The sequence below is a fragment of the Anarhichas minor genome, unplaced genomic scaffold (genome assembly GCF_050575085.1).
Source record: "Anarhichas minor isolate MPS153535 unplaced genomic scaffold, ASM5057508v1 ptg000002l, whole genome shotgun sequence".
NCBI classification, from domain to species: Eukaryota; Metazoa; Chordata; class Actinopteri; order Perciformes; family Anarhichadidae; genus Anarhichas; species Anarhichas minor.
Window position 1 is genome coordinate 3,199,985 of NW_027466448.1, and position 24,952 is coordinate 3,224,936.

Consider the following 24,952-nt stretch of genomic DNA (forward strand, 5'->3'; position numbering starts at 1 on the left):
CCATTCCTCCCACTGATCTACAATCAGCGCTCAGGAGCAGGAGGAGGAAAGAGAAACGTATTTCTTATCGTGCAACGATTTAGCTTCAACAAGCTGCAATTTGACAGATTTGATCTCACGGCGCCCTGAACCGCTGTGAACATGAGCCCATATGAGCTCTCATTGTGCCACAAGCTTAAATATTAAATATTAAATATAACAAGCTAAGTGGTGTTATAATTAGCTAAGTGTAAGGTTCAGGCCCCTCCAGTACTGATGATTCCTGCGTTTCTCTGTGCACTGCAAAGGCAGCAGAGGGCCATGGGGTGAGAGGGCTGAAGGCCCACTTCAAGATGTCTGCTCCACAATGGGGGACAGAAAAATGCTTCAAAATCAGATTCGCGAAGCGGTTTGAGCAGGATGGAGGGTGTTTGTGCAGGAGAGGGGTTTTATCAGCGGCAAACACTCACAGGAATTCCGGTTTGGGATTGTCCATCCAATTCCTGCGTTCCACAGGAAGCTCTGCATAAAAAGCAACTGAAAAACGCCCGAAGACATTTCATTCGCGGCCGGTCGACTCTCAGGGAGCACCTCGAATCAACCGCGAGTGTATTTGATTTGAAAAGCACCGACCCCGAGCTTTAAAAGAAACCGGCAGCATGGAAGAGTCTTCTAATCCACCGGTCTGGCGGCTCGTGCCCACGGCCGCAGCTCGGCCTGCGCGCGCACACGCACCTGATGACCCCCTACTGCGACGGTAAGATTTTTTAATGCATTTTATAAAATGACCGTGTTCACGTTCAGACAGTACAGCTGTCTGATTTTTAATGAGTTTTCCTTCAACATTTTAATTTCACTTTCTTTTTTTATTTCTCGTTAGCTCTCAATATTCTTTGTGTGCTATACAATATACAAACAACACAGTTACAGAAGGATACACATGCAGACGTTCAGCTAAACAAATAGAAGATTAAAGCAACTGTAAGCACATAACTATAACATACAGAGCTGGACAACTATATCTTCATAGCTGATTGTTACTGCAGTGTAGGGCTACAGGTTGTATGGATAACACAGAGTTGGTTTAATGTGCATTTATTGAGTGCATATGTGCAGTACAGTCAGACCTATGTGGCAATGAAAGAATCAATATGTACATATTGCACAGTGTGTGTGTGACACTATACAGCAGAACTCTACTTCCATTCCTCTAAAAATGAATAAATAAAATAGAATATAGGGTCCTTGGCCCGTAATGATTGCTTAAAGTAAATAATGGCCATGTAGTATAATCTACATTAGTAGTCTAAAGCATGACAGTAGTACGGTAATATATTGTTTTCTTCTTGCCTTAATATTATCTTCATTCATGATTATAGGCTGGTCAAATATTGAACTAATGGGTAAACGATATGACGCTCTATTGCAGAATTTATTGAAAGAAAGAAGATACAATTAAAGCTCGTATTGCTATATCATCTCTAATTAAACTTTTACACACATTTGTTGTTCTTTTTTTAATTTAAAATGTTTAAATATTTTTTAATTAATTAATTAATTTAGTGATGCATTTTTCCGCAAAAGACACAAGGTTGAATGATTTATTATTATTATTTAGTAAGACGAGAAAACCTGAAGCTAATATGTACTCAAAGTCAGCCAAATCAAAAGGATATATTCCTAAATTGCCGTCCTTCATAAAATCCCTACTTTGTGTTACAACCCTTCCACTAATACATATCTAGGATACTCCAAAACATGTTGGGATGAAATATCTTAATGGCAATTATGGGCAGGAAGAATGATTACAGCACCCCAAAAAATAGTTCCAATCCTCACATATACCTCAGCATTGTTTTAGGACAGACTTGAAAATGTGTGAAGCGACCCTTTAACTCTAGCAGCTGCCGCCATAAAACACCGTCGCAGGGTCTCTCTGCCCGCCTGCCAGCCGATGAACAGCTTGAGAAGTCTACCAGTAGAAGTGTACCAGTAGAAGTGTACCACTAGAAGTCTACCAGGAGGTTTATGAATGAACAAGTCTAGTCCGTGTAGCCCGCACAGTGACGTCACGCACGGGTCCCCGCAGTGCAGGCAGTCGGAGCTCCGGGACACCCAGCTGGAGGAGTGGGAGGAGGTCCTAGCATCACCCCCCATGCTCCCTGACAGTCCGGGCTGCAGGAGAAACCTGACTAGTAGCACAGTTCCATCACTGGACTTTTTTTAAACTCACGAGCGGAATATATAACGGGACCAACTTTGTTCAAGGCGCGGGCGTTTCTTCACTTCCTGCAGTGTAGGACTGTGTTTTTTATTTTTATTTTAAGAAAAGCTGATTATTCGTTGCACGGTCTGTGATTCATTTTTGTATCCATGCATGCGCGCCTTGATATATTGGCTTGTAATGGCTTGTGTGCCTGTGTGTGTCCAGAGCGCGCGCTTGTGTTTTTCAGTGTAGGTAGTTCTGGGTTTATTTCATCGGTGTCATCCGTTTAATGCGTGAGCGTGTAACTCTTGCGTGCGTGTATGTGAGATAATTACAGAGATGGAGCTCTGCGTGAAGGATGTAGCTCCTCAAACAGTGGTCTCCGGAGCTGTGCAGTGCTGTGAACCAGCGCCCTCTCCTGGCGAATGCAAGAAACGTGTCTGCTCAAGTTACTCCCGATAGGCCAGAATGTATTACAGATGCAGATGCAACCACGTGCTCTGAGCCTCGTGATCACAGATGTTCACCTGGATTACAAGCATCCCTTTTGTATATTGTTTTTTTAAGTGCTGATTTTTGCTAAACCAATACAAGAACTACTTAGAATAATGTAATGTGTTTAATCAAATTCGTGCTTCCATTTACTTTGTAGAGTGGTTTGTACATTCCTTCTATAGAAACGTTGGCAATGTACTTTATGCATCCCAGAGGTAGGGTGTGTTTTAATATTTAACAGCCTCATAATAAAAACCTAATATCCAATCTTCTATACCACACCTAACTAGTAAAACAAGTGTTTTGCCCCGGGGCACCTTCCTCATCGCCAGTGTTATGATGTCTTTTTTGTCACAAATGTGCACATGTGTGTCTTCAAAGTGGCCTCCTGCTGTGCCGAGAGTCACATCTACCCTTGATTTATGAATGAACTTATGAATGAGACTTTAGATGTGCGTGTCCTGTCTCTGGGCGCGAAGCCAGCGGTGGATCAGAGAGACATGCAAGCCGTCAATCGAGGCTTAGCATCCCCCCCGACTCCACTGCAGGCTACGGTCCCCCGTAACCTGCTATCCCACCAGGCTGACTTTAAGGCCCTATTAGAAATTTCCCAAAGGTTTAGTGTCTGGTCTGATAAAGAAAGGTGCCTGTAGGATAGCGTTGCAGCAGGAGCAGGTCCAAGCTGACCGGCACTCACTCTGGAAACTGCTTCGCCGTTCTTTTAATCCTGTGCAGTATGTAATAATCCCAAAAATGGCGTGAAGGGATGAGTGAACATTTGCGGGAAGGGAGAGTTCTTTTGTTGTTTTTTCTTGCTCTGTCCTTTGTGTTAGAGTCTCAGAGTCCATGCAGGTGCAGGTCAGAGAGAGTTCACCCTGCTTTGTCCACAAAAGCTCAGGACTGTATGTTCAGTACAGTACAGTAACACACAGACCGGTACATATGTGGCTGCTCGTGTGGGCTCTATGTGGGGAAACCAGAACTACAACCAGTCCAGTCCCACAGTTCGTCTTTACGTCCGTGCCAGTTACCCGAGGATGCATCCAGACATCTGCCCAGCAATGAGTTATCTTTGTCTCTCTGAGGCTTCCTGTGCTGTGGGGAGCATTCCCCATGAAAATCCAGTCCAAAAATCACCAGCGAGAGCATACTAACCCTTCAGGTTACAACAATACGTCGGTCGCGTCTTTATAGTTCTGGTCATAAAAATGTTTTAGACTTGAGGAAGTAGAGTACCTAAAAGTGCTACACATCCCCCCCCCCCCCCCCCCCCCCCCCAATGCACCCTGTTTTATGACCTTTTAAAATCCCCCACAATGGACACACACTCAATCTATGAGAAAAAAATAGTTAGGAATGTTGAAAATAAACATCTGATCATGTCGAACTATTTAGGTAAAACAAACAAAACAATGCGACCTAATTTATCAATTGTCTGACAAATGCCAACTCATGGACCCATATTGCACGGCTCAAAAACGGTGTTTTTCTGCTTTAATACATGGTTATCTTTCCTCTCTGTGCAGGTAGCTGGAGTAGTCCTGGAGGAAAAGGTACACACTCAGCGTGAGGAGACCTTGGCTACGATCCACGACCCCCCCCTCCCCCTCTTCGTCCTCCTCTCCTCCTCCCTTCGACTGGCACAGAGAAGAGTCTGAGAGAGCGAGCGAGGGAACGTGGGAAAGAGGAAGACAATGTACCAAACGCTGCTTCTCTCCTCCTTCGTCCTTCACGTGATGGCCACTCCGCAGTTCTTCGCTCACCACGGGTAACAGCTCAACTTAACAGTCTTCCTGTGTTTATTGTGGCCTGTCATTTGATCAGCGCGGTCCTTATAGCTACAGATCTCCACTTTAGCTGTCCTTCAGGCCTGTTTGCTTTAGGCCACTTTCACCCACTGCGAATGTATACAAATTGGGTGGAATGACATTTAAACATTCAAGAGTCCACTCCCTCAGGACCAGAGCTCCACCCTTAGCTCCCAGGCTATTGGACGCACAGCATTATGGGGGAGTCTCCAGGCTCATCTTGTCATCTTCCGTTGATTTGCACCGAGACTAAAATAAACCGAAAGCCAAACGAAAGGTCAAGTGGAGCCAAAGAGGTCAGAGATCAACTCTTAACTCTGACACATTCAGGAGTGATTTCACGGGTCAGTCAGGAGCAATTAGGCTGCACGCCAACTTCTGGTGACAAATAACAAATAACATTCTGGCTCCTTATGTGGAGTTGTTCATGCTTTCTGAATCCGACGGGAGCCACTTGGAGCCTAAATACCTCTATGGAAATCTACTTCAAAGCAGCAGAAACCTCACATCTAAAACCAGCTCGGCTCAGATGCTCGTTGAGGCCGAAAGTCTCTATTTCAAGTTTTAATGCTCGATCTCATTTCTCCCTTTTTCCAGGAGGAGGGTGTGCGGCCGAGACCTCGGTCACAGCGTTGCAACGGCAACAGAGTCGTACGTCCAGCCGGTGCACAAGCCCTACATCACCCTGTGTCAGGGGCATCGCCTCTGCAGCACGTACAAGTGAGAGAAATAGTCTGCTGTAACATTAAATAGCGACTAAATCAGCGTTTGTTTGGGCGAACACCAGCTGAACCACACAGTCCAGCATGTACACGAGGACTCGGGTCACATCAGCGTCAAAAACAGCGTCGTAATTAAGCCATCACTAGATCTGCTTTATTCTGTTAAACGATAAACAATGCTCGACATGTTTAGGAAGGGCAAGGGTTAGAAGTGCACTCATAAATAGATCTAGACTTTCTCCCACACACACAAAGACATGTTTTCCGCAGAAGTGGGTCATGGTGCCACATATTTGGGTTGGAATCTAAATATCGAGTACTTTGTGTAACTACGGGAAATGAACTGCCTGCCCACAGAGACCGTGGCCGTGTTTATCTTGGCCTGCGTCTCCCTCCACACTTACACATTCTCAATCTCTCTCCAGCTCTGATGCTTTTGAGCCCCCCCCTTTACATTTTTTTTAAACTCTTTCCTCACCACCAAATTTCTGATTTGTTGGCTCATTCTGTGGTGCAGGCTTCAGAGAATTACAGGCCTTCTAATCCCGTGGTGATTCTCTTTACTTTGATTAAATAGTTTGATCCTCTATCGTCGCTTTCACTTTGTTTTTAAGCTTTAGCCTCAGTTCATCGCCTCGTATTTCTCCTTGCAAAACAAACAAACAGTCTTCGAACTTAGATCTGACTTTGCATCTCTTCTCCTGCCCCTTGCTCCCTCCCTCCCTCCCTCCCTATCTCATCTCGCTCTTGTAAGTCAGTGGTCAGTGGTTTTAGTCTCCCACCAATTTCCTATTCCCTCATCAGCGTTCTTTCAGTCTGACAGAACATCGGAAACAACTGGATCGACCACACGCACATATGAGGGCGATGACAGCATTATGAATAACCAGGAATCCCTAACTGTGGGTGTCTGTGTTTTGTCTCCACAGGACTGTGTACTCGGTGGCATACCGGCAGGTGAGCAGAGCAGCACCTCCTTTGCATCTCTACTCAGAGTGCTGCCCCGGCTGGAGGAGATTTCACTCTCACAACTGCAACCAAGGTAACCTGCAGGGACATGTGATGGGTTTATGTGGCGATCCTGGATGTACTGTCTGCATCTGTCGAGTGGAAAAAAAGCTATTTAGATGTGCATATTCACTTTCTTGCTGAAAGATAGATAAACGTGAAGCTACAGCCAGGAGACGGTTAGCTTAGCTTAGCATAAAGACTGGAAGCAGTGGGAAACGGCTAGCCTAGCTCTGTCTAAAGGTTAAAAAAACAAAACATTCAAAGGCAGTTTATAAACTGAAGTATAAAAACAAGACATGTTGTGTATATTCTGGGCTCTTTCTTGGCCGAATGCAGCCAGTGGAAACTGTAAGACGTCACTGCTCCCGGCCAAGAAATAGTGCAGCACATAACTCAACATAAAACCACCACTTGTTGAGTTTACACTTTGGTTTTTGTACTGCTTAAACAAATGAGATAAAATGTGTTAATTAGTGGTGGTGCTGGTGGCCAGACTTTTGGCCACAGGCGTTCCCCCTCCACCAGTCTGCTAGGGAGTAGCTTTATATTTAGCATACAGACACGAGAGAGCCTTCGATTTTCTCATCTCAACAATTGGCAAGGAAGCAAATAAGCATATTTCCCCGAATGCTGAATCCTTCCTCTAAATGTCCTCTAACAGCTGTGTGTGGACAACCCTGTGAGAATGGAGGTACCTGCTTAAGACCCAACCAGTGTGCTTGTCTGCTAGGCTGGAAGGGGCCTCAATGCATAACAGGTAAACACATGCACACACACACATCTACCTGCACAACCACACCAGTCTCTGTAACACACTAACACACAGACCTATTTCTTTGTGTTTCTCAGATGTGGATGAGTGTGGCGAGCAGCGGCCGTGCGCCCAGGTGTGCCTGAACACAGCTGGCAGCTATCGATGTGCGTGCAGAGACGGCTTCAGGCTTGCCGGAGATGGACGTTCCTGTCAAAGCCTCCCTCCTCCTCCTCCTCCTCCTCCTCCTACTACTACTACTATTCCTCCTTCTCCCACCCAGACCAGCCAGGCAACAGTGGGTGGTCACACCGATGCGGGTAAATGAACAGCACAGGAGTGTGAGCGTGCGCTCACCTAGTATCATTTTGTGTTTTCTTGTCAGCAGCGAAGTCTCTGGAGCGCAGAAGGAAAGAAACAGAGCCAGCCTCGCGGTCCATTATTACTTTTGGTACGCGCTATGCCACTTTCAACTCGTACCGTGAGTAATAATGCACTGCGACTGGTGCCGACTCCAGACAGATGCCCTGTGGTCTGGCCCCGTGTGGTGAGACTGGGACCAGCTGGTCTTTGATAATGACTGGGTTGACTCATGTGAGTCCTGTGAGTACAGCAAACATCTGACTCTGATAGAGCTCCCATGCTAATAAGGACATAGTTTTATCCTACGCTCTCCATTAGTTGCCTTAAAAATGTTGCAATGTTGTCTTTCACCATGAAAAGGTCAGTTTTCGATTGTGTGTGCTTCCTGTATCTTAGCAACAAAATAAAACAACCCCCCCCTCCATGTCTACAAGTGTAGTAGTTGACCCCAGGACATTCCTTTTAAATACTGTTCTTTGTCAGCATTATTGCTTTTTGGGGAATTTATGCACCATGAAACCTCCAAGAAAGCTTATTTTATACTCATTTCTCACAAATGTTTCCACCGTTGTCACCAAACAATAAATCTAAGGGGGATACTTTCTCAAGTGTCATAAAATGAAATATCTCTTATGTAAATGTGAGAAATTTGCTCTGAAACTCCCCCTATATTTATCAGTGTTTCTGTAGAGAAGAAAAATCACACAAAGTGGAATTCCTCAGCTGAAATGAGACAGTTCACTCCCGTGACTGCGCCCGCGAGCCCTGCAAGTATCGCTGAGTCAGCAAAGAGACAAACGCATGAAGAAGGTTGGGGGGGGTGGGGAGGGGATGAAAAGCCAAAATATGACAGATCTCTCTCCTCGGTGAAAGCGATGTTTTTTTTTTGTGGGAGCGTGCTCAGTTTTGCCGCTCAGCTCTCGGATGCAATAACGCAAAATTGCAAAGCCAGCAGAGATGTTTGTCTTCAAACTGCATTACTCTGTCTGTTCATATGCACACGTCAGAGGGATGTTGATGAAGAGATCACAAACATAAACACAGGTTTAAATGTTCAAAAAGTAGACCATCGCTCCGACTCTGCTAAGCTGCTGTGGAGGAGTGTTGGCCTGCGTTTGTGTCTCTCCATCATCCTCTTTTTTTCTCCCCCTCCGTCTCCCTTCTTCACTGCGCTCTTGGCCAACGATTGTATTCTCATTCCAGCTCCATCAACTCTCTCTGCTGGGGGTCATCGCCAGCTCCCCTCTTTTCCTTCTCCTCCTCCTCATCCTGTTGCTGAACTCATTCTCGTCTCAGTAATGGACCACATCTGGGAGAGATTGAGCCGCTCTAGAGCCGGCCAGACACTTCCCCATAACCGATGCATGTTCACAGGACGGGAGAACGAGCGCACGTCTATTTCTGGTGACCCCTCTTTCAGCTTGTGTATCATCTTCTTTCCTGCGGTTTCCCTAATCCATGATGGCGCCCTGTGCCCTAAACTCCCTCGGCCTCCCTGCAGCTCTGCAGTTCTTCTTTCTTTTGTTGTTCAGAGACGTTGCAGTGGCCCTGAATCATACGAGGAGACGGATTGATGAGGGCGGGATGTGCGAAGGAATCTTTTGAGATATGAACTCTAGATCTCCCCTTTGATCGATGCCCTCTCCTCACTTAGTTTCCACAAATTCAAAAGCGGCAGTCACCCTCCTCTGATGTGCATTTCTGTATTTGTATGGTTTCGTTTCAGGTGGAGGGTTCAGCCAGATGGAGAACGTGACGGAGGAGGTACAGAGCCTGAGGAACAGAGTCGAGCTCCTGGAAAAGGTACACGAGAAAAGATTAGTTGTTGAAGAAGTATAATTATGCTGCAGGTCACGTTGATTTTTTTGTTGGTTTGCGAGGTGAGTAACAGCCGTTTTCTGAAGCACCTTTTCTCTCATTTCCCCCTCCTGTTTCTCGCTCTGTGCAGAAGCTGCAGTTGGTGATGGCCCCCTTCAGCAGCTTCTTCCCACTGTCGCTGGACGAGCGCTGGTCGGAGAAAACCACCTTACTGTCCCACTCCTTCCAGCAGCTCGACCGCATCGACTCCCTCAGCGAGCAGATTGGCTTTCTGGAGGAGCGCATCGGCACATGTGAGTGACCTCGAGCACTCGGAGGAGGGAAAGTCCAACATTTAGTGGAACACCACTGGAACCTTGTGTCCCGGGGAAAGCAGGAACAGTTATTCTGTAACGTCTTCAAAAAAAGATCAGAGAAAATGTAAAAGCCCAAATGGAACAATTGTCCATTATGTAATAAAATATAATCTATTAATAAAAATCGAATAACATAATAAAATGTTGTGACTGTAACGTAATAACATTTTTGTTAAGTCAGTTCAGTGATACAATCAAAGCAGATCAAACTATAAGTTAATTGATACATTTTGTCTTGGATTGTAACTTAATTAAAGAGTAGATAACAAGAGTCCGAACCACAGCGGTGCTTTGAGCGACATGCTAACGGCAGCATGCACAGCAAATGTCATCCTCGTGGTGGTGCTAGAGGAAATGTCAGTAGCGTTCATCATCTGGAAACCGTGAACGTCTGCACAGACGTTACCTTCCCTGCAGCACCAAGCTTTACAGATATTTATCAAACCAAGCTTTTTTTTTTTTTGCAATTTTATGTTCAAGTTAATAAAATCAGGTTGTAATTTCTAAAGCAGAAAAAAACAATTATAACTTCATGAACTTTGTGTTTTAATGTAATGGCATATGGCCAATACATGGTTGTAACTTGTTCCACTCTTCTCCCCCGTATAGGTTCTTGTCAGGAGAATTAGCCACCGAACATGGCCGCCCGCCATAAACACTTCCAGACATCTCCCATGAAGTTAATAATGACACAAACCTCCTACAGATTGTACGCAATGCACCAAGATGGCCGACCTTTTTTTTTCCAAGAAGGGGATGGCAGAAAGCAGAAACCACCTCAGTGACGCAATCACCGCACAAATCATCTGTGATTTTCACTACTCCCAACAGCTTCATGTACTGTTCTTGTTGAATCACTGTCAAAGATCTTGATTTTTGTAGGAGTACCTGTGGCAGGGCCAGTTTCAGCATTACATCATCATCCCTGTGACATCTGACTCCAACCCAGTGAGCGTCAAACTGGCCACTTTGCTTCTGTTTGTTTTGCGTCGGTGCAGCTGTGTCCTCTGTCTAAAGCCCAAACTGTCCCGGGGGCAGACATGGACATCTGTATTTATCTATTTAAATTATGATTACGTCTGGTTATTTTCTCTGTGCTCCAACAGACATTTTTACCTAGTTTTGTAACATTTTGTAATAAAAAAAGTCTTAATCAAAAACACCATGTGTGCTCTCTGATATGAAAGGATTACTGACTGAATAATGTTTGCAAATGCACGGTCCTGTACACACTGCTGATGTAAGATAAGACGAACTCTCCATTAAGCTAACGCAACATTGGATATCTCCTGTTGGCCTCTCCTACAGTATATACAGCATGTAGTTTAATCAGTGAAGTATTCAGTAAATTCACTTCAGTAAAAGTATCAATAATACATTGTGGAAGTACTTGCATTTAAAGTTCTGCTCAAGTAAAAGTATGGAAGTATTATCAACAAGATTTAAGTATTAAAAGTACAAGTAATCATTATGCAGATATATCGTATTGAATGCAAGTCTGGTGGGATTATTTCAGCCTGTTTTTCAGAAATTTTCAGTTTTTGCACTTTGCAAAACGTTAAATCTACCAATCAGCTATCAGATAAATGTACATTTAGTGACAGAAGTATAAAGTAAACCTGATCCGCCAGGTCGTTTATGTGATCCTCATGAGACTCCTTGCCATGCAAAGTAATATTAAAGTAGCAGAAAATGAAAATACTTAAGGAAAGTACCTTTAAAATTGTACTTAAGCAGAGTTTGAGTACATGTACTTAGTTACTTCCCACCGCTGACTGTAGTAATCACTGAGGAAGGCAAAGCAGGAATTTCACTGCACGGCCACTTAAGAAAAAAGAAAAGTTGATTTTTATTTATTCTTTTGCAAGGCATTCACATTGACCCAGAAAAGGTGAGATCAAGAACATACATCGTCAATAGTAACCAGACAGTGTGATGGGCGTCTATACCATATGTGCATATTTAAAGACACATTCAGTAAGGGACCGACCACACACACACACACAAGGCTCTGCAGGATGTCAGCTCCGTTTCTCGTATCCATGTAAAGCAACAATTACACTTTTAATAGCTTTGGTGAAAATCAGAGAAAACTTGAAAGTCCGTGTTTATTTTTTTTCCGCCCAAACTCAGCATGAAAAGTGCTTTATTAGGGTTAAGAATACTTTGAATATTTCATCTTACAGTATCTTACTTCGTAAACAATCGCCCAAAACCAACCAGCAGGGTTGTTGCAGAGCCTGTTCGCCACCGGTTCAAGCTCCTGACGCGAAGCTTACAAATCACATATTTGTATTACAAAATAAAGAAATAAACAGGAAATAAACACTCCTTAAGCAAACTTTATATTGTTTAGGTCATATTTTGGAAGAAATAAATTTGGTAGAGTACTTTATAACATTCAAACCACTTGCTGCAAAGATATGAATCTGCCCTCACAGATGAAACTCAATAAATATAATCAAACTAAATAAAAAAGCAAGAACAGAATTTGATGGGTTAGTATTAATAGAGGGGTGTATTCTATACTGGCCTTGAACTTAAAGCTCAGCAGGTATCACTGTTGCACTCACCAGCAGTGTACAGGCTCAGTACCAAAGTATTAATGAATCCAGAACAAGATCTCCTCAGAAGGTTTATGTGCTTGTGTCAGCCTAATTTTAGCATTTAATGGTCAAAATAAACACGTTCTAGATGTGAAGCCAACATCCCACGTTAATCAATAAAAATAATGAAATCAAAGAAGGATAAGATGCAATTAGTCGTACACAAATGTCCTGAATGCTGAAATACATTCTCAGATATCGTTTGATGGGCTAAAGCGGCAAAATAAGAGATTTTGCTAACAGTATAAAGGCAGTGAGCAACGTGACATCAGAGACCTGGATGTAAACCAAAACAGTTCAGTCGGTTCTATGCGGTTATTGTCTGTACATTTTACAAAAGCAAACTAGCTAAAAACAAACAACCAATCAAACTTAAGGCAAAATGTCCACGTTTTTTTAAATAATCTAATACTCTCATATGAGGTTTAGCAATAGCTCACTCATCACAGCTAAAAAACATGTTATTCACGTTCATATTGATAAAACTAAACAGGGACAACCCTTCAGAGGTGTAGACTAGAAGTCAGCCAGGTTTGTTAGTGATTAGTGAACCTTCAAGTTAATCAGCACAAAGGAAATCAGACAAAGCCCAAAAAAACACAAAAAAAAAAAAACACGTGAGATCGAAAATCATCTCACGCTTTGACCCTCATCCCGACTATAAGAGCGACCTTATATCATTGGTTCAGTCAGTGATTGGCTGACTAAGCAGGTCATAGCCTGATAATAATGGGCTTTCATTGAAAACTTCCCAAAAACACTTAGTCATGGCACAGCAGGTAGCTTGCACTTTGGAACAGTAATGCTTAACACAGTTGGACGTTGCACACTATGAACTCACCTTTTTGACACATCTTAAATAGGTTCACTTGTGAGTTCCTTTCCGAGGAGCAACAAAAAAAAATATGATTATCTGATGACGAAATAAACAGAAAGCAAAGTTACAGCGAGAAGACACTTGTTGCTCAATGCTGCACGCAGGTTATTTCAAACCTTTTTTTGGAGAGAAACTGACTGAATGCATACGATACACACACGATGCACAACATTGAAAACCCATCAGTCCACGTAAGTCCAGTAATTCAGTACAGATGGGTGCTGTTGTTACACACCGCATCGTGTCCTCTTGAATTCCTTGCTTGCTGACATCATGAAGTATGTCATGTCATCGGGTTGAAGAGCCGATATGGATATAGACTTTAATTCATAGCGACGGAACTTAAGAAGTCCGCGAATCGACCTCTCACCTCCACCACTCGTGGAGAGCCCGCGCCTTTAGTCTTTAGGCAGGAGACTGGAATGCAGAAAGGGAGCGAGCACACTAGAAGGAAAGGAAGCAAGGAAGGAAGATGGGGGACTTTGAATTGGTTTGTGCAAGAGTACCCGAGGATAACTCAAGCAACGGCAGTATGAGATGCACATAACATCCACTGACATTTCTGAAGAGAAGAAAAAGCCAAAGATTATCTGCTAAACAAAAGTACAAAATGGTGATAAAGTAAGATTATAATAATAATATAAAAAAAAAAAAAAAAAGCCAGGCTTACAAAGCCAGAGAGCAAAGCAAAAATGAAGGTGGACAGAGCCATCCAAAAAGGCATGCATGGAGAACAACACACATCTATACTGTTCGGTTTGACGTCCGTCACTCCGCTCACGGCGTGCAGAGCAGCGCTGCTGCTGGTGCTGCTGCTGCAGGCACAGTGAGGGTCAGGACCGACCGGGCCGTGTGGTCCGGACCAGAGGCGGACCGGACCAGGCGTCGACTAGACAAGAAGAGAGTTCATGACAGGAGACCGGGTGTCATGTTGTTTTCCTGACCAGGTAATGGGACAACCTAGGGAGAGCAGGGGAGGTCCGGGAGGAGGGGGAGGGGACATAGGAGGAAAAAAGAGGCGGGAGCATTTGGTAAAGGTTCAGTGCGTCAACGGCCCGTTGCTCGTGGGTTTGGAGTCGGAGACGTTCACGAAGACAGCGCGCATCACGTCGAAGGATTTGTCACAGAGAGACGCAACATCGTCCGACGTCATCCCCTTTGTCTCGATCTTTGGAAGGATCTTCACTCTGATGGTCCCTGCGGAGGCACAAAACTTCACTGTCAGAAGTCTTAGGGAACGTCAAGTAATTTTTTTTTAATAAAATAGGACAATCAAGCGGAGTTACCCGAGTTGAACTGCTTTTCTTTCCGTAGGTAGAAGCTGCGGTAGGAGGAAAAAACGATGGGTATGACGGGTACCTGAAAAACAAGAGGAAAGCAGATCAGACAGTATCATCATCTCCTCTTATTTTCATATTAAGCACACAAACATAATCGGACTCCTAGACTTTACTTTGATCTAAACCAAAGCCAAAAGATGAGAAACAAACAGACAGCAATGCTTGACTGAACCGACATCACTGCCTCTCTCCCTCTCACACGACATCAGCGATCTCCATCTCCTCCACTAATAGAGGCCGAGTCGCACTCTCGAGGCCCCCCCGAGCGGCCCCTTCAACGGGAGACTGGCTGAGCCAAACGTGGCTCCCCCTGGGGGCTGTCCTGCTTCCACTCAATCTGGCCGACCGGGTACAAACGGAAAAGAGCGCGCTGCAGCTCAGCAGAAGCCGACACAGAGAGATAGAAAGACTCCATCTTCAAAACCAAAACACTGTTTTCTCCAGACCTCAAATTACACCACCTCAACGCCAACACACACAATCCAAAGTAGAGTATCGAACATGGAAACACTGTATAACCTCTAATCACGTAGGAGCTGTAGAGCCCCTATAGAAGATGTGTTTGCTAATGAGGAGCAGCAGGACTGTATTTTTCTAGCCTCTCAGTGCATTTCTGAACCAAACCGATATCAATCTTTAGCAGCAAAATAACAAAAAAATGGGCTCGCACCATAGACTGGCTCACACATTGGCTCACACATTACAAGCACGCCACTACATTTTTTTGTCTGGGGCCAACCACGTTGCGGTTTTCTGGCCAGATCTCATTCAACGATGCTTTTTTAATTCATTCCACCTGCCGGACCCCCCCCCCCCCCCCCACACACACACAGCTGACACACAATTACTCTGGAGTCATTCTATGTCGTCTGACCTCCCTCAAAATCCTTTTGCGTGCAGAGTTGAAAGGGGAGGTCATGTCAAAAACAACCGAGGACAACTTCACAAATAGCCGAGACAGAAATATCTCAGACAGTCCGAACTATTCTGGAGCACTTCAAGGCATTCCTGGCTCCACTCGTATGTTGGATTTGGTTAAATCAGAACGTTGCCTCGTGCCACATTAGGCTGCTAGCGCCCCCATGTGTCGAGAATCAGCACCTTGCTGCCATCATTACTCTTCAGCCGGCATCATCGCAACCCATTTTTGCCAGCGTGGTTAAGTGAATGAACAGGACAAGGGTGTGCATCAAGTCTTAATTCCCGTGCATATATAGGATATGGATACGATAGTCACACTTGCTCTGCCTCAGTACACAGACGGCCCAAACACAAGTGAATTTTAGGGAGGTCAGAGGAACTCACTTGTGCCTGCACTGCCAGGTGGAAAGCCCCTTTTTTGAAGGGCAGCAGGTCGCCGGTCTGGTTCCGCGTTCCCTCGGGGAACACCCACAGACGAATCTGTGGAGGTCAGAGGAACAACAGCGATTTAATCATCCAATGTCATCTCTTAGTGTGAAAACCAGAGCGGAGCAAAAAACAAAGAAAAGCACAAATAACTAAGTAAATTTAACAGTTCTTCAGGGACATAAACCATCACTTCAACCCAGATAAACATAGCTCCTTCTACCCCCACTGATGACGGTGTACCAAGTGTTGACAGGATTCACGTTACCTGATTGTCCAACATGGTTTTGGCAGCGTCAGCCATGACGTTCTTGGCGTCGTTCGTCTTCTTGCGGTTGATGAAGACGATGCCGCCCAGCCAGCAGATGAGACCCACTGTGCCGGCGTAGACCAACTCCTTCTTGGCAATCATGGTGCAGCGGTCTGGTAGGATCTCCATCAGGCCTGAGAAACACAGAACATGTAAGAATAGAATATCGTAAATAAGATGTCGGCTAATTGAATCATGTAGACCCTATCCTAATAGACCATAAGCCTGAATTACGTTATATTGTTTTACTAAATTTGAAACTTTGATCCGTCCCATGTCTCTAACGTATACAGCATGTTTCCAGTTTCTCTCTCTATGGCCTCGTCAGAACCTGGATTTCATCATGGACAGTATAAAGTCCGCTGATGTAATACATGTGATGTTGGAGAAAAACCTCACTTTACTGATAGTTATCTCCATTGACATTATGAAATCAGATATGATTGATTAACTTTGGTGTGAAAGCAGCTGGTCCAGAAGATAAAAGGAGTGTTAAGATGTCCGACACACAATATGAGAGAAAGACGCGAAATGACACCAGAGAGAGAGACTTGAAACCAAGCTGTGGAGGCGATCTTATCGCGTCAGCTCAGGGATGAGCAGCTAATAATGGCTGGGTGTAGCGGTTGGCATGGCCACTTGGACGCCAAATCAGACACGTGCCGAGTGTCCTCAGCACTAATTAGAGGCCTAGATCGCCCCGTGCTGTCACCACTTTGGCCTCGAGGCCTTCCCTCGTCAATTACCGGCACTGACAAACATCTTCTCTCACTAAGGCACTAACGGAGAGAGAAACCATACATCTGCTAAATCAAGTGTCCTCAACACTCACATCTAGGACCGTTCCTAGAATAAGGACTTTGTGTGGTATACACGTGACGGCCGGGCCTTAACATTTTGTTTCCAACAAGTTGTGGCCCTGGTGTGAGCGGTGTGTCCTGACTTTCCCTTATCGGGAGATGTAAGGTGGCACCAACGATGCCTTTAGCAGTCCTGAATCGCTCATTTGACTCTGTTCTTGAATTGTTTGGTGGCCGATCCAAACCAGACCAACGGCCAATGTAAACAGGATGTGGACACGTCGCATTCCAGCTCCACCGCAGCCGTCGGAGACAATCCTGCTCTCTGTGATCACAAATACTGATTCAACGCTGACGTATTTACAATATAGTGGTTCTCATTTACATATTGTCCTGTCTCCGTTGTCAGACAACAGAACTGTTATGATGATTAGTTGCAGCTCATGAATAGTGTGATGACCAGCAGTCAGTTTATTAACGATGGACTTCGCAGATTCCAGAAACCTGAAGGTGGTTTTGGTAACTTTGACGTTACCCCGAAAAATGTCAACACAAAACCCCCGACACCTGTTAACTGTGTTTTTCCTGAATCGGCCGACTTCATGAGGACGTGGTCCGACATCGAGGGGTGTGTGAAATACATTCAGGTCATCAGCCAGTTACTATCTGTGAACAGATGGAATGATTCACCCAGACAGGTTTTCATGAAGCACCGGGCAGCAGAAGGGGGGGGGGGGGGGGGTCCTCGTTGGTTCTATTGGGCAATAACAGCTTGTCCACTTCGTTGGCCAGAGAGTGAAATCCCCACTGTCGTAGCTCAACCAGTGCATCGTTCCACTTCTTTCATCAGCGACTGCTGCCTCTACTAAAGAGGACTCCTGCTTTCAGCTGAAACGTTCCAAAAAAACTGCCAGAGTTTTAAATTGCTCGAGGTGAGCTGCTGAATGTACGACACTTAAACCCGGTCTTGCTAGAGCATCAGGAGACCAGGGGCCAAAACCAAAACCAACAAGAACTAGACTAAAAGCTGCCGTTTGCAACCGTCTTGCACCAGTATGAACCAATAACATATTTTCTGTCAGAATCTAAAAATAGATGAGACTGGCTGCCTTTCCAAACCTCTCAACATGTGTATCTCACGTTTAAACCACATTCACAATGACTCAATTATGCAGGAAAATATCTAATACAAGTTAAATATTGGAAGCTATCTAAACATCTGGTGTGAAAGTGTGTCAGTCTCTCCAGTGTTTGAAGAGCGCAATGATTCCTGCAGAGCTCACAGAATATAGACGTCAACACTCCGAAATTATAGCTGAAAGTCAGCACTTAGCATTGTAGTCATTGTTCCATTTCAGATGTAAATATGTATTCTTCTGCAAGCCCAAAAGAGGGAGAACATGCACCGGTTGTTTTGAGGGTGAAACCAACGTCACAACATATCTATCGTCACACGTGGAGGTATCGCAGCACCCACCCAAAACATCCAGGGAGCTCTGGTGGTTGGAGACGATGACATAAGGTCCCTCCGTCTGCAGATGCTCCCAGCCGCTCACGTCATACCGAAGACCCAGGAAGTACTTCACGTGACGAACCAGGACCCGGATAATCCTGAGGGGGGAAGGGGGGCAAAGGTTAATTACAGTCCTTAATAAGCACAGGTTACTGTTCACAGTCATGCTGCATATTCTTAACCAGAACCCTGCAAAGATAAGTTGGAGATAACAGTGGAATTTATAAAGCCTGCTAAATATATTACTGTATATTGTAAGAATGCCAGCTCAAATATTGAAATTCTGACCTAAACCAGACAATCATGACCGTCTTAAACAAGACATCTGGTAGCTTAACGCTGTACAACATCCCCATTAGCTTGGTTTGTTTCTTGGTTGGTTAAATAATTGGCTGCAGTGAGAATAACGCTCCAATGAGCTTTGAGAAACAATGTCCTGCCATCTGCCTCTGAAAAATAAAAACACTAAAGAAAACAAAAATGTAAGTTATGACCCGACAATCTGTGGATTTATCAGATGTAATCAATACAGTGACAGCACACAGCAGTGGAGGGGAAAGGCTGGATTAGTGTTTTGTGTTCAGTTCACTTTCAGTAGATTAATTTATGCTTTTCTAATATTTGGTGAAATAAATGTTCACTATTCCAATTTCAACACTGTCATTTTCTAAATATCTAAAATAAAGTAATTATCACATTATAATATATACATTAGGGCTGAAACTAATAACATATTTCCATTAATGATTAATCTGCAGATTATATTCTCAATTAATTGGTGAATTGTTTCGTTTGTTAAAGTTCACAGCTTGAGATGTTTTCAAGCTTGTTTTATTCAACATAAATAGTCCAAATTCCAAACGATTACGTTTACCATCATGTGTTCCAAGAAAAGCTTCAAACATCTGGGAGGATGAGTCAGGAAATATTTGGCATTTTTGATGGCGAAAAATGAAAAAAAAGGAATTTATCAATCACTTTTTTGCAGATCTAACCGACATAACTTTACAATGGATCATATCGGAGCTGCATTCATTTATTTTTGGGGCACAGACTTCCCTTTATTTATATCTTCTATATAAAGTTGGTCATGCTTTTACTTCCATCTACTGGAGATCCTTTCCCATCAAGCACTCACATCCATGATATTTTCCCTTTTGGCCCCTGGAAGGCTTTTGAAAGCTATGCAATCAATACACTTCCTCACCTCAAACACACAGCATGGCAGCCAATGTAAAATGGATCTGAAGTCTGATGTTGACGTGTAGGGCTGAAAACAGAGCCGTGGCATTTAATGTCTGGGCCAGCTCCACATCGGCGCTCCATTTCTGAGCCTTAATTTGATCACCAGTCGATCGGGCCTAACCTCTTTTTTCCCTCTTGGAGCCAAAGGCAGCAGAATAGTAGTAACACTATCGTACAAAACGGCTGTGAAGCAACTGTCAGTGCTTCATCTGAGGGTTTGAGGACTAAGTCTCCTAAAGATCCCGCAAATGACGCACTATGGCAGCGTGGTTGGGAGCCGGGAAGACAGATCCCACAGAGACTTCCAAGTCAACGGCAAGAATATCTGCTTCTCAGTGGACTAAAGCACGCATTCCAAAGTTCATTACATGACAATGACGCCTATTCTCTTGAAGCGGCAGCTATTTACAGATTCCACCACGTTGACTGCTCTACAGATGCACTGTGTGAGAGCGGGCATGCTATGAAGGTACAGTTATGTGGGATTTCTCCTGAATCATAGAGCTCAACAAGATGTAGAGATACTGAAAATAACACACCACCAACTTAAATGACCTCCACTCTAAGGAAAAACAACAGAGTCACTCCCTCATCTTCTAGAGCAAATGTCCCGTCCTTATCAGTGAGTCACATCTCCTCCCAAACTTCTCCCCCCTTTTCTTGTCCTAACATGCTCTCATTTTAAAAAGGCCTTCTAATCTCCTTTTAGGTTGGAGCATTCAAGATAGAGCATCAGCTAAATACCTCGAAAGCGACATGCTTATGTGTTTTAAATGAAATATTAAAGCACATATGTAAAAGAACATTTTTTTTTTAAATGTCCGGATTTAGCACACAATGCATGTAATGTGTATAATGATCAAACATTTCCAATATTCTATCCCAAGTGAAATGATCACGGCTCTTGCGGTGGCAATGCTCCCAATAATGATGGGATTGAAAACAGTAAAAGTCACTGAGTACATTATAATGGCCGTTATTTCACCCCGATGCCAGAGCTGATCATTAAAAGAGACCAAAGAGGGCATTTACGGCTCATAAACACTCTTTTGGAAAGGCTCTTAGCTGTGAATGGGGGAGGGGAGGGGGGGAGGTCACATGGGTCTGATCAACATCTTGTTGTGATGTTGCTCAAACAATGCCATGAAAAGGTAAAGCTTTACAGATTGGGGGAGGCTCTGATTGACTACTAATGACTTGATCAGCAAAGCAATTGTACATTTGATGTGATATTATGGGAAATAAACAAGTAAGTTCAGCAGGTAGAAGTTAAAACTGGGAGTAGGTTTTTTTAATGGAAGTTTACATTTTGAGTTAAAGAAATGAAATATAGAATTTTTTTTTTTTGCGTGTCATTCGCTACCTGATCGGTACATTTGTGGTTAAACACTCTCGTGCAACCTGTTTCTTCCCTGATGTATCTAGCTAGCTTTTCTATACTGTACTTAAATGTTTTAGGATTACTCTACTAACTCTTGCCACGCTTTAGTTCTTTCACTATTTGTAAGATGGGCTGGGTAAGGATGACCCAGCATCGAAAAATTGTTGTACCTTCTATTGTTGGTCATCAAATCAAAGTGATTTTAATGAAAATATCAAAAAGTAAAGCTCAAAATGTTCATCAAAGACACGAGGAAGCTCTTGAAGACATCACTTGTGCTCATTACCTTGTGACTCCTAATGCAATCATCTCGCCTTGCACATCGTGCACTATAGTAAGACAACGCTAACCTTTCAGCCAGAACACAGTCTTGAGGTTATCTTTTGACACAGCAGTGATAACACACTCTGAGTCATTGCATAACCAGTGGCTTTTGAACTAGACTGTGCTGCAGCAATTGTAAGATCGCTCAAGGGGAAGGAAATGGCCTTGGTTGGTACTTTTTATGGCCAAACCACTCAGCATTTCCTCTGGTTCATTTCATTATCAGTCTCCAAGTAAGTACATTTTCTTCCGTCCATATAATGACATTTAGGCTGACTTGCTTGCTACCAGATTCAATTCAACATGGCTGCACTCAGGTTAAAAAAAAAATGAAGCCTGCCCTGTTATCCTGACAAGCATTGTACCAAGAAACCACTAGCGTAGCTAATTCAGGTGCTAAAGGTCAGGGAGCTGTTAAAGACAGGGGCGTGGTCACGTTATCACAGTGGAAGACGAATTCAATCAGAAAGGCATGGGACAGGGGAAGTGAGTGACTCAGCGGCCTGAGTCGCAACATTACTCCTTAGTCAAACAGACAGCAGCGATGTTAGGCCTTTACACAGTATGGAACCTGAGCTCAAGCAATTGGGAACGAGACAACTAAGCCTCTGTTGTCATGAGATCCTACCTGATTAATGTTAGAGTAAAAGTATATACTGTATGTATGCGAGAGTACGCCTATGTAGACTCTGCACAACCACCGACGATAAACTGAAAACCAACAAGAGTTTCAGGAAATGCAAGTACGATGTTAGCAGGGACTTGAGTTCTATGTGTGCTTTTCACAGTGCAGAGATCTGTTCCGGCCCACCATAGTTTACTGTGTTGCATTCAAGTCAACTCCCAATATCCAGGCCTCTGTGTGTCCGACAGCGACTGCCTGTGAAACACGACTCTGTCCTTCATGAATCACTGCACTCTTTCATGGCAGAGGTGGCTGGTGCTTAAAATGTACATCTGAAACATCCCATTCACTCCCCGTGCAAGTTCTGACCCCGATTCAGTCGCTTTGTCACAGTCAACAGGTCCAGATAACCTTTGAGCAGACAGAACGGCACACTGGTGCAACATGACACCATGGCCATTAGATAGCACGCCAGCGGGAACAGTTATTACAAGAGCAGCGAGGTCTGCTGTGATAACCGACAGGGCTGCCGTCAGCAGATCGAGGCCAAGTGAGGTTGCACGGCGGATGAGCCTGATAAGTATTCAGCAACCCAACTCTAATCAGGGAAAAACTTCAAGGTAATCACTTGAACAGTAATCCATCCTCACCATCTAGGTTTAACCACAACAACAAAAACACCCCGGGTACAAAGTAGACACTGACACTGGAGGCGTACATTTCAACCCCAACAGGTATCGGTTGACCCAGTCAGTGTGTGTGTGCGTGTGTGGTGTAAAATAACATGTTTTCCTTCAGTGGTAAGGTCACTGGGCCATACCTATAGAGCCAATATCCTGAAATAACCAACCGTATAGTGACCTATAGAGAGTTTCTGCTGCTGTATTAAAGTTGTTTCCAGCGGCGGAAAGTACATTTAGTCAAGTGTTGTCCTTTTTGAGGTACTTGTACTTAAGTAGATTCAATTTATTTATACTTCTAACCCACTACATCCCAGGGGGAAATATTGTTTAATTAACTGCTATACACTTTGACTTTACATACAACACATGATCACTTTATGAAATAGGATGCCGTTATAGATAAGAGACCATTATAAGTCAGTTATATTGCTGATTAGACCTCATGTTAGAACTGTGTGAAGCACTGGTGGGATTTAATCATGTACTAATAAGAACAATAAAGAATAAAGAAAAGATATGCTTTGTGTTTCATAACAATAATCTGTGTACTGCATACAATAAAAAACACCTTTCAGGACACTGAAGACTTAATTTAACAATCTTTAACTTGTATTTACACTTTAGTATTGTTACTTTTACTTGAGTAAAGGATCTGAGTAACGTTACCTGGTTGTTTAATTTAATATAAACCACTACTACTACTACTACTACCATCTGTAGCCTAGCTAACGATTCAACTTCTCATTCATACACTTAAAAAAAAAAAAAAAACTATTTAAAACCTTCATAAAGATTGCAGGGCTAACTCTAAATGGTGCTGTAACGTTAGCCAAACAATGATAGATAGCCTTGTTGTGTTGTGATGTGCTCACACAAGTATTAACTTAGCCAGTAATGTTCAGGCATTTGACTGGAGGGGATACAAGCTAACGGACATTCTTACAGGAAATGTAATTACCGTTATCCGAGGCTAGCATGGGAACAAGCCCCGACTTGGTTCACGTTGAACGTTAGCATTCTTCTTTTCAGCTGGCAAGGTGTCAAGGGGGCTAATGTTAGCATTCGTGTGAGATACAGGTTTTTAAATGTCAGACACATTGGTGGACTAGAAGCTCCCCGACGTTGCCCTCACGTTACCACAACACTTCGCTACAGTAACACCGGTATCGTTGCTATCTGAATGTTTGATACAATAAACCTCTGCTAGGCAGCCAGCTAGCAGGCTAACGCTGGCTAGCTGTCAGACACACGGCGCCGCCGAGCGACATTTATTATGCAAACAAAACTCACCGCATGTTTTCTACGCTTCTTCCGCCGCTCTTCAGTATGCACAGAGGGATCGCCACCAGCGCCAGCACCATCATCCAGCCGACGTAAAAGCACTTTTTGAAATAGAAAACGAACGTGCTGCTGCCCCACATCAGGAGCGGGAGCAGCAGCAGCAGTATCACCCATAGCACATCCATAGCGATCCACCCGGAGAAAGTCCCACTGCCAGCTGTAGAACACACGCGGTTTGGACGGAGAGGGGAGGGGTGGGGGGGCGAAAAAGCCGCTAAAACACTGGCCAGGCTACGGTGCAAGAAGGAAAGGGAAGCACCGCGAACCTGGCGAGCATTACGCAGTCTGAACTAGTCCTTTAGGGCACCCAGGCGATGGCAATGTTTGTCTCCGGCTGCCCCCAAATCAACATGTATCGTTGTTGCTCATCTGTTGCTAAATGGCATCATGAGGTGGAGTCAAATCGTCATTGGTTGTGTTTTTCTTCCATTTCCGGTTGCTGGACCACTATGGGTCTGATGTCACAAGCTGCATGTTTATTTTATATCAATTAAATTAGTAATAGCTGTTAAAGCATTCGGTGATTATCTATCCGCAATCACAGCTCTTGCAGGATTTTATTTCAAGTTTCGTGTGGCCAAACATTCAAATTTCACTCTGCCATACTAGGCCTATATAGATTCACTCTCTCCACAGGGTTAGACCAGTTTGACAGCCAATTAAAGCACAACACGTCTAATTGGATTCGCAGTGATAATCCAATCCTAAACTTTAATCTGACACTGTCCAGTGGCCCTGACTATGAAGTTGCAGCCCTGTCCAATGGCTCTACTTGACATGATTTGGAAGATTAGGATCAATCAGTCATTAATCCTGATTTAATATGTGCGGTGATCCTAACCATTGGCAGACTCTAAACTTGGCATCGGTGTCCTCATTCAGAAGGGTTATTTGCAAAATACACCGAAGCAAAGGATGCTTTTCTGTGAAGTGGTAAGTAACAAGAATATAAACCTCAGACTCAAAGCAAGCTTTCCTCGTTGCTCTTGATTAATGCCTATTTAAAATCATATGAAGGTGTCTTTGTTGGTCTGTATATACAGACAGGAAT

General features: G+C 43.9%; 2 protein-coding genes across 3 annotated transcripts; one reads left to right on the forward strand and one right to left on the reverse strand.

The window, feature by feature from the left end:
• The first annotated feature begins 557 nt into the window (after positions 1-557).
• egfl7 (EGF-like-domain, multiple 7) lies at positions 558-10,663 on the forward strand. Of its 2 annotated transcripts, none has more exons than XM_076084537.1 (9): positions 558-736; positions 4,207-4,448; positions 5,086-5,208; positions 6,140-6,252; positions 6,883-6,978; positions 7,071-7,292; positions 9,062-9,138; positions 9,284-9,446; positions 10,119-10,663. In XM_076084537.1, the coding sequence occupies exons 2-9, from the start codon at positions 4,375-4,377 to the stop codon at positions 10,136-10,138; spliced, it is 888 nt and encodes a 295-aa protein (XP_075940652.1). In that variant the 5' UTR covers positions 558-736; positions 4,207-4,374; the 3' UTR covers positions 10,139-10,663. The 2 variants fall into 2 exon arrangements, with proteins under 2 accessions (XP_075940652.1, XP_075940572.1); XM_076084457.1 differs by lacking the exon at positions 558-736 and adding an exon at positions 2,020-2,275.
• Positions 10,664-11,334: 671 nt separating this feature from the next.
• On the reverse strand, positions 11,335-24,328 carry agpat2 (1-acylglycerol-3-phosphate O-acyltransferase 2 (lysophosphatidic acid acyltransferase, beta)). The gene is given in 10 exon segments (XM_076084648.1): positions 11,335-13,848; positions 13,850-13,909; positions 13,912-14,028; positions 14,030-14,082; positions 14,085-14,189; positions 14,279-14,351; positions 15,638-15,733; positions 15,948-16,123; positions 18,267-18,400; positions 23,851-24,328. Coding segments are annotated over 10 exon segments (1,260 nt in total). The 5' UTR covers positions 24,027-24,328; the 3' UTR covers positions 11,335-13,578.
• Between the last annotated feature and the right edge of the window lie 624 nt (positions 24,329-24,952).

Bases quoted from the DNA above. Each gene is read 5' to 3' on its own strand.
- egfl7 (XM_076084537.1), top strand. From the start codon at position 4,375: ATGTACCAAACGCTGCTTCTCTCCTCCTTCGTCCTTCACGTGATGGCC. The intron at 6,253-6,882 runs GTAACCTGCAGG...GTCCTCTAACAG, and splicing joins CTCTCACAACTGCAACCAAG to CTGTGTGTGGACAACCCTGT. The intron at 6,979-7,070 runs GTAAACACATGC...TGTGTTTCTCAG, and splicing joins GGGGCCTCAATGCATAACAG to ATGTGGATGAGTGTGGCGAG.